Genomic DNA, 18,972 nt, shown 5'->3' with positions numbered 1-18,972 from the left:
TGTCTTACCAACTCCCACCTGTTTATGCTCTCTGTATGTGTGTATATATATCTCCTCAATATATGTTCCATTCTATATGCATCCGAAGAAGTGGGCTGTAGTCCACGAAAGCTTATGCTCTAATAAATTTGTTAGTCTCTAAGGTGCCACAAGTACTCCTGTTCTTTTTGCGGATACAGACTAACACGGCTGTTACTCTGAAACCTGTCATATGTCTGGATCACCATATGGCTTATTTTGAATGAAATATGTAAACTTTTTAAATGCAGAAATCATAAAATTGAGTTTTCAGGTTTGTTAAAAAGAACCCTTCAGATCATATCAAATACTATGCAGATTTCAAGCCACAGAATTTTCTAGTAATGTATCAAATTGCAGACATCAGAGATAGAATAGTTCTATTACCATCCAGCCTATCCATGCCAATGCAGGACTATTCCCTACAATACTCTCTCTGGTATTTTGTCCATTTAAATCTTCAAAAAAACCTAAGCCATGATGTGTCAGTTACTGGGCTAAGTGCACCTCTTACCCGTCCTTTAGCTGTCATGTGGTGCCGTTTGGAACCATATAATTCTTCTGCTGTCAGACTGGGCCTTGACTGCACTCCCTTGGCACTGTGATTATTCCAGCAGGTGTGACTGTGGCTCTGGTCCCTCAGAGAAGAATATCAAAGGTTAATACAGTGACCAAATGGCCTCCTTAAAGCAAGATGCTATTTATTTACAACAACAGCATTTTAGAGAAAACTGATCTTAAAACAACAAAACTGATTGTATGCATATCTAGTCTTTCCCTAAGGCTTTACCATTCTGTGGATCTGGGAAGACTTAACTTCTTTAAATTCCCTCTGCAGAATCTCTCCATGTCAGCCAGTTGCCTCCTTAGTTTTGTAGGAATCAAATAACACTTGAAATGTTTGTAGCCCTTTCATCTAGTAACTCCCAGTTCTCGCAGAGAATGGTTTGCAACTCACTAGAGACTGGATCCTTGAAGCTAACAGCTTTTCTTACGGTCTTTCAAGTGTTTTCTGGGGAGCTCTTGTCTAGGAAGTCATTGTGTCATCTTCATACACAAACCTCATTGAATTTGAGCATTATAGGTGTATAATAGTCTACCACCCCTAATATAGGTTAGTCCAATATCATCATACAGCAAATTCTAATAACCAATGCACAATAAGCGTCCCTTCCTTGACCCTGTCACAGTGTTAATAAAATTATTGCCTCTCAGTATTCATGACATTATTATATATCAGCTCCACATTTGTCACGCGTGGGTTTTTTGCTATATCTCTTAGGAAGACTATCCCACAGATTGTGCTGATATTGTTTTTGTAGAGTGTTGATTGAATTGGGAATAATGAAGGAAAGACTATAGTCGTAACCTAAAAAAACCTTAACATGTCTATTAAGCATTGAATGTGAAGACATTGGAATTCCTTAACAGCAGGTAAGCAGTAGACTGCAGATGAGTAACTTTTCTTTCTGCACTCCTTTTGTAGGATTGGCGCTTTAATGATCACTATAGCTGGTTTGAAGTTGTTGCGTTCCTCTTTCAGCAACCCAACCTGCCAGTATGTCACTGTTATTTTCACAGTGCTCTTCTTTACATTTGACTACAAAAGTTTTTCTGAGACCATGCTGCTAGACCTCTTCTTCATGTCCATACTCTTCAGCAAGGTAATTTTACACAAAATAACACACTCCTGAAACTGAGTATTTCAGATCACCGTGTTTGAGAATCCAAGGAATGAAAAGACTTCTGGTGGTTATGTAATCTCCCAGGTCATCTGTGCTATGAATAAATGACCATATACTACTGGATAGCTGGGAATCTCTGGTTCGCAGGATCAATTTTTTGGCCTTGGCATGTGTTAAGGTATCTGTTCTTTTAAAGTCCCTGCACTTCCTTGGAGCAGAGAAGATGTGAATTATGTGATTTAGTTTTCAGTTTCCTGACACACAGTATGGCTAGAAGCACTTTGGCAGACCAGTTCAAGTGCTTACAAGACTAGTTTTCCAAAGCACTGATAGTAAACCAGTGAGATTGAAGGGGGAAACTCTGTTTTAGCCCAATATTTGGTTCTATTTTTATGACTAAAACTGTTTACTTTTTTCCCAAACTTACGTTCTAATGTATTTTAAGACTCGTTTAATGTTTATCTGTTTTACTATTGTGATTGTTCAATATCTATATAAAGGAGTGTTTTTTAACAAATTCATACAAAATTATAATGGTAAGTGTATATCTTACTGCAAGTCAAAATTATATGTATTTTCTGTTGAGAAGTTCATACGTAAAACCCCCTGATTTTAGTTAAGTCACAAAATGATTTATATATTTTATCTTCTCCCCTTTTCTCTCTAGCTTTGGGAACTCTTTTATAAATTGAGATTTGTGTATACTTATATTGCTCCTTGGCAGATCACGTGGGGCTCTGCTTTCCATGCTTTTGCCCAGCCCTTTGCTGTGCCACGTATCCTTTGAAGATTCCAACTTGTTGTTAATTACATCTATTTATAATTTGACTCGTACTGTAGTATACTTACTTAATTAAATCTAGAGAATACCTTATTCTGCCTAATGAATGTGAATGACAACTATATGCACTTGCTATCTGGATATACTACTAAAACTAGAACGGTTCCATCATAGAAAAGACCTAGACCAGGTTATTCCATTAGAAAAATTATAGGGCTGACCAAGATTTACCTTTATTTAACAACTATCTCCAGTCTTTAGTTCATGGTTTGAAGCCTCTTATCCGCAGATAGAGACTTGCACTTTGTTTACTGTCCTGGGTCAGGTGTTGATTCTCATTTAATACAGAAGTTCGCAATTCTAGTCTTGTTTTTCCTGTTTGCAGGGGGGAAAAAAAAATATGGTGCCCAGTACTGCTGAATAATTTTTTCCTTTATATAATACATGAGGGATTTGGAAGATCTTGCTTTGTTCTTACTTGATGACAACATCTGTGCCTCACTTTCCTCATCTCTAAAATGGGGATAATGATACTTATCTTTCGTTTTGTAAAGTGTTTTGAGATCTGATGATTAAAAGTGATATTGCAAAAGAACCACGTTGTAGTCTTGGCTTCCTTAACCTTGTCACCCCACAGATTCTGCAATGTTGTTTGTCCAAGCGGCTATATCGGCTTTCTTCTCCACCCCACTGAACCCCTTTCTGGGAAGTGCAATATTCATCACTTCATATGTCAGACCTGTCAAATTCTGGGAAAGAGACTACAAGTGGGTGAAGTTAAGCCATTAAGAAGCCATGTCAGCTGTGTTTAGTAGAGAAAGCTGTGACTGAATGTGGTCTTTTTATTTCTAGGTGCTATGATTTTTTTGAGAGAGAACTTGTTCATGGCTTTTAATACTTTCATACAAGTATATTATTTTTCTGAAACATCCTAGCAGCTGTTTCTACACTGACAGTGCTTACATTTCATTCCTGTTATGTAGCTTTTATTTACACTAGCATATAAACTGGATAATTTAAGCTCCAAAATGACAGAAATTTTAAGGGAAAATTTTAAGAGTCTGAAAAGTGACTGTATACAAAGGGCATTTGCGGGTTCCTTATTTGTACTGGTAACTCCATTTCACATTTGCTCATTTTACAAGAAAAATATTTTTTTCCTAATTCCCAAAACCAAAAACTCACCCTGATATCTTAGTCAGTATCAGTTCTTGGCTTATGCACCACCACCAATAAAAGATTCTTCAGATCAGATAGTACCTTCAATTAAACCTTCCCTTAAACTGAAACCAGTGGGGTTATGCAGGTATCATTGAGGTAAGATGTGGCCTGCAGAATCTTTTACCTTTGATGATGCCTGAACCAGAAAAAACCCAGCTTGACATTCAGATGGCAAGATGAGCTTATAGTACTAGCATTTAAGGGGAAAACCATTTCACATGTAAAATGAGCAAGTATCATGTCGAGTCACGGGCAATAAATATGAATGAAACCTAGGTGTCATTTATAGTCACTTGTCAGAGTAGAATTATTTAAAGACCTTGCTTTTAAAACCTGGTGTACAAATTTGGGTTTCTCCTTCAGCGAACATAATGGCAGTTTTTGGGGTGAGGAGAACTAAAATGGAGCAGCACTTGTGCTTCTTAACTAGTAGTGCCACCCTGAAAAGTAAACTTTGAGCACAGCCAAGTGTTAGCTTTGCTACTTCTATTGACTTCAATGCAAGTAACATAGCTAAAACTTCATGCAGAACTTAGAAACTATCTATCTTAATTGGCTTTTTGTGGGCAAAGGAGAGGGCTTTGGTGTATTGGATTCTAACACTACTACAGCTAAAAGGCATTGTTATGTACTGGCAGGATTCTAAGTTGAATGTAAAGAAGAATTGCAGGCAAAGCTTTCAAAGCTATCATAAAAAAACCTTTTCTTTGGTACAGCATCGTTTACAACTCCTTTCCCTATATTCTCCTATAGTACGAAAAACTCTTAAATCCGTTTTGTTTTAATTTTGTTGTCTTCAGCACAAAGCGTGTGGACCATTCAAACACAAGACTCGCTTCCCAGCTTGATAGAAATCCAGGTAATAGTCCTCCTTTTTGGTTGAAATGGTACAGAGTGGAGATGTGTGTCCCTTTCATGTTAGTAATATCTGTACATGACAGACTCACATCAACTTCCATTTGTGTCTGGGAACTCCTTATGACAGAATTAAAAATTGTGTTTGCATAGCAAGTTGAGGTTCACCTCCTACACTGAATGTTATATGACTGCAGTACATGTAGCCCAGCTTATAATTGGGTTTCTTTTAAAGTGCTTGATTTGTGTGTATTTATATACATAGCACCCTCTGTAATCTAATTTATGTGGGGGGAAATACCTACCTCTTTTATAAATGTAGTTAATCTTCAGGGGGGTTTGCTTTAGCTGGGGAAGGGAATTATTACAGAAGTAAACTCAATGTACTTTGACACTAAAGTTCCTACTAGCTTAACTGTGAATAGCTTTAAGTATGGACAATGTCTATACCCTAACCATTAGGGGTTTTTTTATGGTTATGTCTGAACCAATTAGGGAATAGTTTCAATCACCTAGGAAGAGGCATAATGTTTACATTTTATTGTGTGCGCAAAACAAACCGATTGATCCAATGATGGAATGAGGACCTCTTTCTTTTGGAAATGAACTGATCAAGCTCCACCATTACCCTTCTTGCTAAACCACACAACTAAAAAAAATTGCTTCCACCTTTGTAGATCAGTGGTCATCTCTTCCTTACTCGTCACAGCTGTATTTTCTGATATCTTTTTTCCTTTCTGCCATTCCATTGTCTGCCCTCACATCCCCTTTTCTCCAACTCTTCCGCCAAACTACCAAATACTCTGCCTTGTTTTTCTTCTTTCCATGCCTACCTACTTCTCCCCTTCCTGTTGCAGCATCCGCACAGCTGTTTTGTTTTCTATAGCGTTTGAGTGCTATGAACAAGGGCAATTTGGGAACTGAGCACTGCTTAAAGGGATCTAGGTGCCAGGGCAGTGGGATCCTAAAGTAGTACTACTGATTGTTGCTTGATTCCTTTTTGCCTATGTGCTTAAGCATAGCACTGCATGGAGTTAGGTACATGGGAGTAGTATGAGTGAAACTGAAGGAGTGCCTTGGAGATCACAGAAATTAATGGTTAGGTTAATCAGGTTTTGTTTTTGTTTTTTAAACCTATCAATGGATTCAGAATAAATTCCAGTTAGTTGAATAGTTGCCTCTATAAAGAGATTGAGATCTTTGAAATAACATTACATTCACTGCTACATTTTCTTGATAGCAAAGTACAAGTTTTAATTGATAGAAGCTTGGGTTTTCCTGCAGGTTCAGATGATAACAACCTGAATTCAATCTTCTATGAGCATTTAACCCGTTCCCTTCAGCACAGCCTGTGTGGAGACCTGTTGCTGGGGCGGTGGGGGAACTACAGTACTGGGGACTGCTTCATCCTAGCTTCTGACTACCTCAATGCACTAGTACACCTTATAGAGATAGGAAATGGTCTTGTCACCTTCCAGCTGAGGGGGCTTGAATTCAGAGGTAAGAGTTCTGTGCTTTGATTACCCATTTGGTTGCTTACAAAGTTGACTCTTTTTTGAGAAGTTACAGTTTGGTTCTCTAAACCAGTGCTTTGAACTTGGGCTTCAGGGTCTCTGTGGCCACTGTTATGTAAGTGAGAGAAAACCAGAGCTCTATAACAGAGCTAATGTAGGTTTCTCATTACATTTTAATGTGTTACACATACAATGATGGACAGTTACTCTCTTTTCCTATACCTGAGTTGCATGTTTTAATATAGAGTGGTAAATTAAAACTAAGCAATTTTAATTTTTTTCATTAGTTAAGCTAGAGACAGTAGTTTAATTTACCTGCTGTTCACAGAAACATAATTTGTGATGTATTCTGGTGTCTCAGACTTTTTAAAATATCAATTATCTTCAAATTAGTCCTCTATTCTTACTTTCCTTAACATCCCCTAAGGCACTTACTGTCAGCAACGAGAAGTAGAGGCCATCACCGAGGGGGTAGAGGAAGATGAAGGGTTTTGTTGCTGTGAACCTGGCCACATCCCACATATGCTTTCGTTCAATGCTACCTTTGGTCAACGCTGGCTGGCATGGGAAGTGCTTGTGACAAAGTATGTTCTGGAAGGCTACAGCATCACCGACAACAGTGCCGCATCCATGCTTCAAGTCTTCGATCTTCGGAAAATTCTCACCACTTATTATGTAAAGGTATGGCTCTGCACCTAGCAAATGCGGCTGTGGGGGAATTCACCTGTCCTTCAACATAATGTTATTTTGAGGAATTGGAAGCATGAACACTTTGTGTGTATATAGTGCCTTTCATCAGGAGGATTACACAATGCAATATAAGTTATGAATACACGAATCTCTCATTCACCATAGGAGAACAGCTTGTTTGAGGGTATGTCTACACGTTGAGCTGGGGGTGTGATTTATAGCTAGGGCCCTACCAAATTCACGGCCATGAAAAATGTGTCATGGATCATGAAATCCAGTTTTCCCCGTGAAATCTGGTCTTGTGTGCTTTTACCCTATACAGATTTCACAGGGGAGACCAGCATTTCTCAAACTGGGGGTCCTGACCCAAAAGGGAGTTGCTGGGGGGTTACAAGGTTATTTTAGGGGGGTCCCGGTATTACCACCCTTACTTCTGTGCTGCCTTCAGAGCTGGGCAGCTGGAGAGTGGCAGCTGTTGGCCGGGCACCCAGCTCTGAAGGCAGCGCCCTGCCAACAGAAGTGCAGAAGTAAAAGTAGCAATACCATACTATGCCACTCTTACTTCTGTGCTGCTGCCTTCAGAGCTGGGCAGCCAGAGAGTAGCAGCTGCTTCCTGAGGGCCCAGCTCTGCAGACAGCCGCGCAGAAGTAAGGGTGGCAATACCATACCATGCCATCCTTACTTCTGTGCTACTGCTGCTGGCAACGTCTCTGCCTTCAGAGCTGGGCTCCTGGCCAGCAGCCGCCACTCTCCAGCTGCCCAGTTCTGAAGGCAGCGCTGCCGCCAGCAGAAGCACAGAAATAAGAGTAGCAATACTGCAAGCCCCCCTACGATGATAGAATCATGGAAGATTAGGGTTGGAAGAGACCTCAGGAGGTCAGCTAGTCCAACCCCCTGCTCAAAGCAGGACCAACACCAACTAAATTTTCACAATAACTTTGTGAAACCCCCTTCTCCCCCTCTCTCCCCCCCAACTCCTCTTTGGGTCAGGACCCCTACAATTACAACACTAATATTTTAGATTTAATTAACTGAAATCATGAAATTTATGATTTTTAAAATCCTATGACCGTGAAATTGACCAAAATGGACCGAGAATTTGGTAGGGCCCTATTTGTAGTGCAAGGAGCTAGTGTGAGCATGTCTCCTCGAGCTGAGAATCACGAGCTGAGAATCAAGTGTAGACATGCCTTGTGGTAAAGTGTAACAGCTATTTTCGCATTTGGACAGTCATGTAACACAATAATCTAGGACAGAGAGTGACTACTGTATCCAACTGAAACATCAGTGGAAGCTTAGGGGACAGAAAGTAATTACCCAAATATGAATCTGGCCAGGACAGAACTGAAGAAGGAAAAAAATTCCATCCCCCTCCCCCATCACTACTACAAAATATCCAAATCCTCAAACTCCTCCTTGCTGTTCGATTGATACCTTCGAACAATCATTTTTGTTTGTTTGTTTTAGATCTGTTTAAGTGCACCTTTGTTAAGGTTATTTGCAGGAAAACTTTGTTAAAAATATTTCTGTAATTAATTATTGCAAATCCAAAACTAAGATGGGCCTTGTTGAACCTGGGGGAATGTATGAAGCCTGCCATACTCTCATTGCTTGCAAAGGTTGCACATAAATACTATTTTGTGTTAATGATAGGAAATTATACTTGTGATCTCTTCATTCCCAAGAATCCCAAAACTCTCTATTAAGTATGTACAGGCACCATCTTTGAAATGCAGCCACCTCTGGGATGGGGGAATGGGGGCAGAAGGCCACTGTCATGCACATCACTGCATAACAGTGTTAGAGGGAAAATATTGGCCTGAGACTCCCTGGAAAATGTCTACTTTTGCAAAAAGATGCCAGTTGCCAGATCTTCAATGGTCACCCTGAGCCAACAGGCCTTGATCTCTTCAAAAGATCGATACGCACACTGTCTCAAATACGATCATAATCTTTCATACTTCTGAGGGGTAAATAAATCTGGCCTTGAAATACTTGTCAGACTTCACATTTAGAAGGCTCTTTTTGCAGCCACAAGGGCTTGAAGTTTGTTTTTTCTTAACTAAAAACATTAAATTCAGTCCTTTTTAAAAAACATACCAAACAAACAAGCCTGTAACAAATCCCCCACTAATCAAAGCTGGTGCACTTTCAAACAGCATGGTATGCTATTTCCATCCTCGTGTGTAACAGAGAAATACACAATTTAATACAACAAATTAGATTTAAACTATTTCCTTGATATGTAGTATAGGTTGTAATATTTTCAACTTGTACCATTTCAGGGCATTATCTATTATGTCACAACGTCCCCCAAGCTGGAGGAATGGTTAGCTAATGAGACAATGCAGGAAGGATTACAGCCATGTGCAGACTGCAACTATGTTGATGTGGACCCTACATTTAATCCAAATATTGATGAGGATTATGACCATCATCTAGCAGGGGTCTCCAGAGAAAGTTTCTGTATGACTTACCTCAACTGGATAGAGTACTGCTGCTCCCGAAGAGAAAAGGTAGGCATGACTGAGTGACCAGAAGTATTAAACTTTTCTAGGAAAGTCTCTTAAATATGTTTTCTTTGGTAGGGTTGGATTTAACTGTCTATTGAAATTTAGATTTCAAATTGATTTGCAGGAAAGTGTTACATTGGGTTTGGGTTGATGAGTTAATGCTTTGACCTTGATCTCTTGAGACCAAAATTCAAATTAGTCTTAGATTGCAAGTAGTATATTATGTAGTTGGAAGTGCACTAGGGAAAGGAGGAGCGACCAACATAATTTGGCTTGATTGGGCCTCTGCTTAGGCAGAGAAGAGTGGTCTTAGAATAGCCATGGTGTCACTCGTGTTTATCAAAACAATCCTAACTGCAAATCTCTATAGTATCTAAAATCGACTGCCAAAAGCTTTGCTAGGTACCTCATGGTCAAATTTGAAGCTCTTCTCTGGACCACTTCATCTGGATGAGCACTTCATCTCCCAGCCTCTTTGTCCTCTCTCCAAACCTCCTGCACCCTTTTAAGGAAGTTTATACAAAAGTGTGTCTAGAGAATTACACTGGTATCTGCTTATTTAAATTCTCAAATGTGTGGTTTGACCATGGATAGACATGGTCTTCAGGGCGTGGGTAAAAGGGTCTCCTGATCCTTTAGATTTAATGACATACCTGGGTCTTTAGAGTGGGGAGCTCATTGGAGGTAAGTGACTAAAAGGAGGCCTCTTCTAGAAAGTATATTTGAAACCTTTTTTAGACGTGGAGAATGGCCATCAAAGAAAACTGTCTGCCTCTATTACATGACCATCACTTGGCAATTATTTTGTGGGGGTAGTGGAAAGCAGATTTAATAACTTGGATACATGACATTTTACTGCCTAGAGAATTATCTTTATAATGAAGTGTTACATCAGTAGTACTGCTTTACAAAGCACCACACAAATGACTTTTTGCTCTGGGTGTTCTGATGAGTGGAAGCCGTCTACATACTTCTGAAGTAAACTCACAAATATATATTGTTTATAACTTTTAAGTGAGAGGTGTATGGCCTGGTCCATTAAAATGCCTGTTACATCTCTATTCATCAAGACTAGTCTTTTTATGACTCAAACCTAGAATTCAAGAACAGAGTATGCATGCAGGATAGTACGTACTATATTTAGCTTGCAACTAATTCAAATGGCAATGTAGTGCTTTTTTGTACAAATCTCATTAGTAAGGCAGCGTTTATAAAGCACTGTTTGAAAAGAACCCCTAATTTGAATTCGGGTGCTTCTGAATGCCAACCCATTTTTATTTAGCATAAGTGCCACTTGAAGTTGATTTCTGGTAGCTTTCTGTATTTTCCTTTTTGTCACTCCTCCTATCAGAATACATTTTGCTATAGTATGAATCTCTCCCTACCTTCTCCACATGACTCTTTATTTTTTAATGTATTTATTACTACCAGCCGCTGGATGCAGATAAAGACTCCTCCTTGGTGACTCTTTGTTACGGACTCTGTGTTCTGGGGCGGAGAGCTTTGGGGACTGCTTCCCATCATATGTCTAGGTAATACTACGCTCTTGTTTTTAGGGATTTTGGAGGAGGGGAGCCTGCGAGCATCTAGGTTTGGGGTAATGGCTAACTCTTTATACAAAAGCAATGTTCTTCTTGGACCCCCAAAAGGAACAGATACTCTAGGCCACCCTCCTTCATAAATATTGTGGGTAATCCAATGAAGATGTGCCAATGCTCAGCAAATGAAGTATGTAGAAGACTTGAAACTGAACATCTCACTTCCTTAACTAATTGAAATTGAGAGTAGTGCAGTGGAGGGCCTTCACACCTTCCTTGTCCGTGATACCTGCTGAAAAATGAGCAGGATTAATCAAGTTTTGAAATTGAACTTCATTCCTTGCTCCCAGCATGAGGCCTATGTATAAAAAGGGGTGCAGGGAGGAGTGTTGTAACACATGGCACACGGAATAATCTTCATCAAGATGCAGGTTAGACCAGTGTTACAGGTTCATTGGCCTGCCCAGTTCATGTCACCTGTGGTTGGTAGATGTTGTATTACAGATTAGTGTAAAATTTAGTTGTGTGTGTTGGCAAACCGGAAATTGGTGACTCAAAAACACATACTAAAACGTTGTCTTCCTCCTGGACATCAAGCACAGCATATTTACTCTTTATCACATGTGAAAGGACAACTGTTGACTAACTCCTCCTCTGAGTTCACCATATTACAGCGAGATTGCCTAGTTGGCCCTCTGAAGGATTGTCACTATATATGATCTTGCTGAAATACAGTAACTTCATTGGGGCAGATCACAAGGTCCATAACTTTCACAGGGTTTTTTAAATTAGCTTGGAAAAACGTAGGAGTCTAAATGCCTGAGTCACTTGAAAATAGCAAAAGAGCACTTATAATAATAGCAATTTAGTTTTTAAAAATACGTTATTTATAATTAGGAACTGTAAATGGTGACAAATCCTCGTGGAGAGTTAAATGGAGATGATGAGATGAAGCAAAAGAAGGTAGTAAAGCTCTTAATCTTTGCACCAAGAATGGCACAACTGAGGCAATCTCCTGATGGATACATACACTGTAGTGTTGCACTCCCCTGGAAAGTTCCAGCTGCTTAAAACAAGTATCAAAATGATGCATTCTTGTAACTTAATCTGACCCTCAGCATTCTTCGTCAAATATATACTAATTCCTGTAACTATAGCATGCCCACTGCAAACATTAATATAATTATCATATTTTTAATTATACCCATGTTGCTGTAACTTAGGTTTTATTTTTTTAAACAGGCCTGCTATTGCCCTCTTCCACCACAGACTGATGTGATATATTTGAAATTGAAAAAGTGCAGCGAAGGGTATAAGAAGTGATATGGGATATGGAACAGCTTCCTTATCAAAAGAGATTAAAAAGATTGGCACTGTTCAGCTTGGAAAAGAGATGACTAATGGGAGATGTGATCGAGGTCTATAAAATTATGACTGGAGTAGAGAAGTGAATAAGGAAGTGTTATTTACCCCTTCACATAATACAAGAGCCAGGGGTTGTCCAATGAAATTAATAGGCAGCAGGTTTAGCACATAAGGAAGTGACTATGCACTGCATGAAGAAGTAAACCTATGGAACTCATTGCTGGGAATACTGTGAAGGCCAAAACTATAACTGGGTTTAAAAAAAAAAAAAAAAACTAGATAAGTTCATGGAGGATAGGTCCATCAATGACTATTAGCCAAGATGATCAGGGATGCAACCCCGTGCTCTGGGTGTTCCTAAGCCTTTGACTGCCAGATGCTGAGACTGGATGACACAGAATGGCTCACTCAATAATTGCCCTGTTCCGTTCATTCCTTCTGAAGTATCTGGCACTGGCCACTGTCAGAAGACCACATGCTGGGCCAGATGGACCATTGGTCTGACCCAGTGTGGCCATTCTTATGTTCATATGTGTACAGAGGAATATGACAAGTGTATCTGTCTCTACAGTTCAGTGTTACATTAAATCAGTATTTCTTCTGATGTAATGAAGGGATGCTACATATGGAGGTTTTTAAATGTGTTAATGATTGGGGTTACTTTCCATCCCAAACAGTAATTTGGAATCTTTCCTGTATGGGCTGCATGCCCTGTTTAAGGGCGACTTCCGTATCTCTTCAATCCGAGATGAATGGATCTTTGCTGACATGGAATTGCTGAGGAAAGTGGTGGTTCCTGGAATACGCATGTCACTCAAACTACATCAGGTAATAAGGTTAATGGGGGCGGCGGGGGATGTATGTTTTTTTGGCTCTGTCCATGCTGATTGATTAAATTTTGATATATGGAGCAGTTTTCCACACAGCTTGCCTGGCCAGCATAGCAAGCTTTAAATCCTATTTAAGGTAACAGTGTGTTGACTAGAGCTAGCTAAGTCTATAATATGTTTTTAAAGACCGTGTTTTAAATGTTTATAGGGCCCCTTTCATTCTGGCTAATCAAATTGAGGTGAAACCATGTTCAGTTAATACAATATAATATAATCTCTGCCTGGTCAAACTCATTGGCTTGCCTGACTGGTCCTGTTCCCTTTTTGGGAATTCATTCAATCATTCTTCCTTCCCCTCTCTGTACTTTGAATAGCTCTAAGGACGTGAAATCCTCGCAGTTAAGTGCCTCACGTCAGATATTTCTTGAGTTGGGATGTTCCACTGGGACATCTAATTTAGCCATTTTGGTGAAGAAGCGGAAAGTAAGGAGAGAGAAAAAAGAGATAAGGGACTGAAGGGAGAGAAAAAAGGGCTTGTGGTGGGGGTGGATAACTCATACATAGGGAACTAAGCATAGACTCTGGGGTCACATCACCTCCATACACTGTATTCTCTGCAGCTCATCTCTGGTAAAGGTCAGCCTTCTAAGAGGAGCAATGGGGGCAAAAAAACCCAACTGACTTCAAGACTGAGCTTCATGAGGAACTGGTATGATGAGACTGCCTACAATGGCATATGGCCCATCTGCAACTGCTAGTAGCTAAAATCCCCAGCGGCCAGAGATGGGACATTAGATTGGGAGGGTTCTGAGTTACTACAGAGAATTCTTTGCTAGATGCCTGGCATGTGGGTCTTGTCAATATGCTCAGGGTTCAACTGATGGCCATATTTGGGGTTGAGAAGGAATTTTCCCCCGGGTGAGATTGGGAGAGACCCTGGGTTTTTTTTGTCTTCCTCTGCAGCATGGGATACTGGTCACTTGCTGGTTTAAACTAAACTACAGAGTGGATTCTCTTTAACTTGAAGTCTTTAAATCATGATGTGAGGACTCCACTAACTCAGCCAGAGGTTATGGGTCTATGGATGGGTGAGGTTCTGTGGCCTGTGATGTGCAGGAGGTCAGATTATATGATCACGATAATCTCTTCTGGCCTTAAAATCTATGAGTCTGATACAAGGCTTGAAAAATTCACCAGACACTGACTAGTCAGGGGCCAGTATGAAACAAAAAGGTCCTAGCAAGATCCATGGATAACTCCCTGGTGAGAAGCCTACCTGCCCCTGCATACGCAATTGGTTGAATGGGGAGGATCCTGTCGGTCCTTGCAATTCCTGGGCCTGCCTTTCTTTTTTGACTGAGTCTCTGGCTAAAAAATAATCCTATATTCAAAGCTGCAGAAGTGTGAAAATAACAACCAACCCTTAATGTTACTCCTCTACCCCCATCACCAAGGCATCAGCTGCAAATCTCAGAATCACAGTGAACACCTTCCATGTCCTCTTACTGTTCCTGTGTGAGCTTGGCTGCTTTTACCTTCTTGGGGAATTATGCCTTTGAAACAGGGTTCGCCTGAAGGAATTCTCTCTCTCATGTGAGCCAGAATTTATTTTAATGTACCATTACAGGGCCTTTAATAAAAAATGCTGGTGCAAGTGTTTCCAGAAATTATTTGTAGGTCTAATTATCACTCTGTCCTGAAACAGAGCTTTCACTGTTACTTGAAAATAAAAAGTTTGCATTTCAAAACAGCTTAAATTTGGTATCCGCCACTCCAGGACAATGGGAGCACAGGGAAGCAGCAAGCTTCCCTGTGTCCACTGTAATATATTGGCAAAGTTCAGCAAATGTAGCAAACATCAACTGAGATGCAACTGGTAGAGAAAAGGGATTGGCAATCCAAAAATCTGTTCTGTTGAAATATGAAAATGAAAAAGATCCAAGCTGTGAGCGAATTAAATAAAAAAGCTTGCTCTAATTAAATAGATCTACGGTGCTTGCCTCACTGCAAGGTCTGAAAGTCACCAAAAATTATCATGCAATGACATAGCAATAATTGAGTTAGCTTGTTCCATTAGATCATGGAATTCTCTTAATTTAGCAGTGTATATAAAATGACAAATGGTAGGAGTAAATGCAGAAAACAACTTCAGTAGAGTAGTATAAAGTCATGGTGAAAGTGGCAGGATTACAACTTACAAATCCTGAAATGTTCTCAAGATATTACTTAGGCCACTACAAAGTGTGCACCTGAATATGGTGCAATAAAAGTGAGAAATGGAAAATGTACATAAAAATACAAATATTTTTAAAAATAACCCTTTGAACTAATACATAGTACAGATAACTGGTGACTTTTCATTTGCATTTTGGTAGTGCCCTGAGGTATCTCCACTCAGGATTGGGCCCTCATTGTGCTAGGCACTAAAACAAGCAAACAAAGAAAAAGAAAAATCCAAACATGGTCTTCGCCCTTTGGAATTTAAATCTGTACTTTCGTATCAGAAAGAGCCGTAACTTAATACTGAATGGATCCTGTAAATATGTGGTATAAATATGTGGCTAGCAATAGTATGATGTTGTGAATGCATGATGAAGTATACAGGATGTTTTGTCTGAAACCAGATTTCTTTTTAGTGTGTGACTATGCGGGACAGTGTTGAACACACATTTATGTAGATTTTTGACAGTAAACGAGACCAACTGTTGAAAAGAAGCCTCTCACTGAATACTCAGTACTTTACTTCTTTGGTTTTAAACTTCAAGGCTTCTGAGCCTCTCCATAGGCAATGTGACTAGATACACAATAAAATCAGTATCAAAATTATAATGACTAACCGTTCCCAATACTAGATAAATCCTCCCAACCCCCAAACTTACAGAAACATTTGATGTGGTGGATATTGAACTCATCTGAACAATGGTGGGAATCTGTTTTTGATTAATGTAATTTTGTGCAATGCATTATCTATCATTTCTGAGGTCTGAAATCTCTACTTTTTACGCAATTAGCATCTATGACACTAAGCTGTTCTCAAATAATGCTTTCATTCAGGATCACTTCACTTCCCCAGATGAATACGATGACCCTACTGTCCTCTACGAAGCCATTGTGTCCCATGAGCAAAACCTGGTTATAGCACATGAAGGGGACCCTGCCTGGAGGAGTGCTGTCCTTTCCAACTCTCCCTCCCTGCTTGCCCTCCGCCATGTGATGGATGATGGTACCAATGAATATAAAATCATCATGCTGAACAAGCGGTATCTCAGTTTCAGAGTAATCAAGGTGTGTGTTTGTTGTATATGCACATGGAATGAACATATGATCTGCTGCTTCATGGTGTTTTAGAATTTAGTGTAAAATTAGAAAACTACTACTTCAGCCCAACCCATTACCTGTCTCAGTAAGCGGTCACTGCTTGGGCTGCCCTCATGGAGAGAGTGTACTTAATTGGTTATCAAGATAGTGCTGTCCATGAACATTAAATATTGACAGGAAAAAAAAGTGTAATGTCCTCTCTGAAAATACCTAGTAACAATAGCCGCAAAACAGTTTCAGCAGTCCCTTTATGTTAGTTTCATTGGACCTAATTGTTTATCTTCTTATTGCCCTTTTGTCCATCATGTGTATGAGGTCTGGAAAGTGTTGAATACCTTGTAAAGTCAGCATAATACTCCTGCTGTATAAACATGGCCCCATGAAAGCATGTCTATATTGTGACTTGTACTGTTGGTGGCAATTTTGAATTTATCTACAGTTAGACAACAGTGATAAATGTAGCCTTAGTTTGACCATAGCTTTACTTCTACCCCTTCAGTATTTACACAGATGCCCCCTCTTCTGAACAATGCTTAAGCTTTTCTTCCAGGTCTCTCTAACTTTGGATTTCAGCTTTATTTCCTGCTGCTCCCCTTTGTCCACTCAAGTGTCATTCTTAAATGGACCTTTTATCTGCTTCATATCATCATCTATTTATGCCCCCCACCCCCACCCCCAAGGTATGTGAGAGAATCCTCAATTAACATTGAGAGAGGCCAAACTGCCACTCACTCTTCAAAAACTAGAATCCAGCTCCTATTCGAGGTCCGACCTGCCATTACGTATTTGTGCACTTTATTCTGTACTGTTTGCAGCTTGTGCCCATATATTGAGTCCTTTGACGCAGGGAGCATGAATGCTTGATGGTTGTACAGTGCTGTGTACGCTTTTATACGCTCTATCCATAATAATGTAGTTCTTCTGTGTGTGCTTGCTCATGTCCATTCCAGTGTAGGTGTGTGCTTGCTATGAGAATCGCCACTAGAAAGATTTTACCTCCGTGGTATCCGTCAGGTCGGCTCTGCTGCTCCCTGGAGTTGTGCGCTCATAGATTCGGTATAAAGGACTCTGCCAACCCACCAGTTCCTTCTTATGGCCCGCGATGGTTGCTGGAACTACGGCTCGTTCTTGCTGTTGCAAGTATTTCTTGAGTGAACTTTTCCCTAGTCTGATTGTATCTAGTTGATTGTATTTATTAATTGTTTCAGTTATTATGTTAGTTAGTTAGGAACCCTGCTAAGTGGGATTAACCGACCCACCCCCCAGAACCAGGGCATGCCTCAGTCTCCAGGTTTCAAGCCTTGTGAATCTTGTCACAAGCCTATGCCTGTGAGTGACCCCCATTCCAGCTGCCTCAAGTGTCTGGGAGAAGCTCAGCTGTGTAGGGATTTTAAGCCCGCACCAAAAAGGATAGAGACGCTAGACTCCGCTCTATCCTCATGGAGGCAGCACTCTGACCTCTATTGGAGCAGGGCCACTTGGACTCGGCACCGAGTATGTTGGCCTCAGTAAGAAGCACCCTGGCTTCACTTTGGGATGTCCGGCGCCATTCCCCAGCTCCAGCACCAAGGTGAGATGCTCCGACCATGCCTAAGGAACCTCAGCACCATCAGTCATCCCTGGTGCCAAATAAGGACGCGAATGCGAGAGAGCCCAAGCACCATTCACCGTCACTAGTGCCTAGGAAGAAGCAAAGGAAGACTGACAGAGGCTGATCACCTACACTGAGGTCAGTGGGACAGAGAGATGCTGCCAGGGTGCAACCCACATCGGGAGGTCCTCGGGCTTGCCGCTCAAGGTCCAACACTTTGCAGGACCTGCCATTTGAAAATACGTCAATCTTTTCAGAGCGGACAGACTCCAAACTTCAGTTTTTAGAAGAGAGAAGGGCCACAACAAACGGCTCGCTTCTTCCTTCCGCCGGCTTGACAGGACTATAGCAACAGGAAGAGCAGGGGCTACAGGCGGAAACCTCCCCCACTGTCTTCATCTGTAGCTGCACCCCCAGACACTTGGCAGGGTCAAAGCAGACTTTTTGATGGGATGCTCAAGGACGATGTACCAGGACAGTTTATGGATCCAAATTCCCCAGATTTTATGGACTGGTTATCCCACTTTGATCGGGTGTTATGCATGGTCACAGTGGGATACACCCTTCAATTTTTTTGTTCCCCTCCTTGCCACCTTCCCTCCCCGTTCATCTTCAGGGACCCTTCTCAGAAACAACTCTAACCCAAGATGTGCAATCACTCTTAAGAGTGGGATCAGTGGAGGAGGTTCCCCCAGAGCTAAGGGGTTGAGAGTTCTATTCCCAATACTTCCTAATCCCAAAAGCTAATGGCAGTCTCTGACCAATTCTGGACCTGCAAAACCTTAACAAATTCACGAAGAAACTGAAATTCCACATGGTCTCCTTGGCCTCCATCATTCCCTCCTTGGATCCAGGGGACTGGTACGCTGCCCTTGACTTAAAGGACACATTTCCACATTGCCATCTTTCAGGGACACAGAAGGTTCCTCAGATTTGTCATGAACCATGTGCACTACCAATTTATGGTGCTCCCATTCTGTCTCTTGGCGGTCCCTCAGGTATTCACGAAGTGCATGTCAGTTGTTGTAGCCTTCTTGAGGAGATAAGGAGTTC

At 40.7% G+C, this 18,972-nt stretch overlaps 1 protein-coding gene across 1 annotated transcript in view; it reads left to right on the top strand.

Annotated features, from left to right (window-relative positions):
- PCNX1 (pecanex 1) overlaps window positions 1–18,972 on the top strand; it is a 138,196-nt gene that overhangs the window by 100,304 nt on the left and 18,920 nt on the right. Inside the window, exons 18-27 of the mRNA XM_034767980.1 lie at window positions 1,505–1,682; window positions 2,371–2,479; window positions 3,122–3,251; window positions 4,506–4,564; window positions 5,845–6,060; window positions 6,502–6,755; window positions 9,050–9,280; window positions 10,709–10,809; window positions 12,858–13,008; window positions 16,065–16,295. Of these exons, the coding sequence (XP_034623871.1) occupies window positions 1,505–1,682; window positions 2,371–2,479; window positions 3,122–3,251; window positions 4,506–4,564; window positions 5,845–6,060; window positions 6,502–6,755; window positions 9,050–9,280; window positions 10,709–10,809; window positions 12,858–13,008; window positions 16,065–16,295 (1,660 nt within the window). The remainder of the gene's footprint in view (window positions 1–1,504; window positions 1,683–2,370; window positions 2,480–3,121; window positions 3,252–4,505; window positions 4,565–5,844; window positions 6,061–6,501; window positions 6,756–9,049; window positions 9,281–10,708; window positions 10,810–12,857; window positions 13,009–16,064; window positions 16,296–18,972) is intronic.

Source organism: Trachemys scripta, chromosome 4, assembly GCF_013100865.1.
Source record: "Trachemys scripta elegans isolate TJP31775 chromosome 4, CAS_Tse_1.0, whole genome shotgun sequence".
NCBI classification, from domain to species: domain Eukaryota; kingdom Metazoa; phylum Chordata; order Testudines; family Emydidae; genus Trachemys; species Trachemys scripta.
This window is presented reverse-complemented; position numbering and strand designations above follow the sequence as displayed.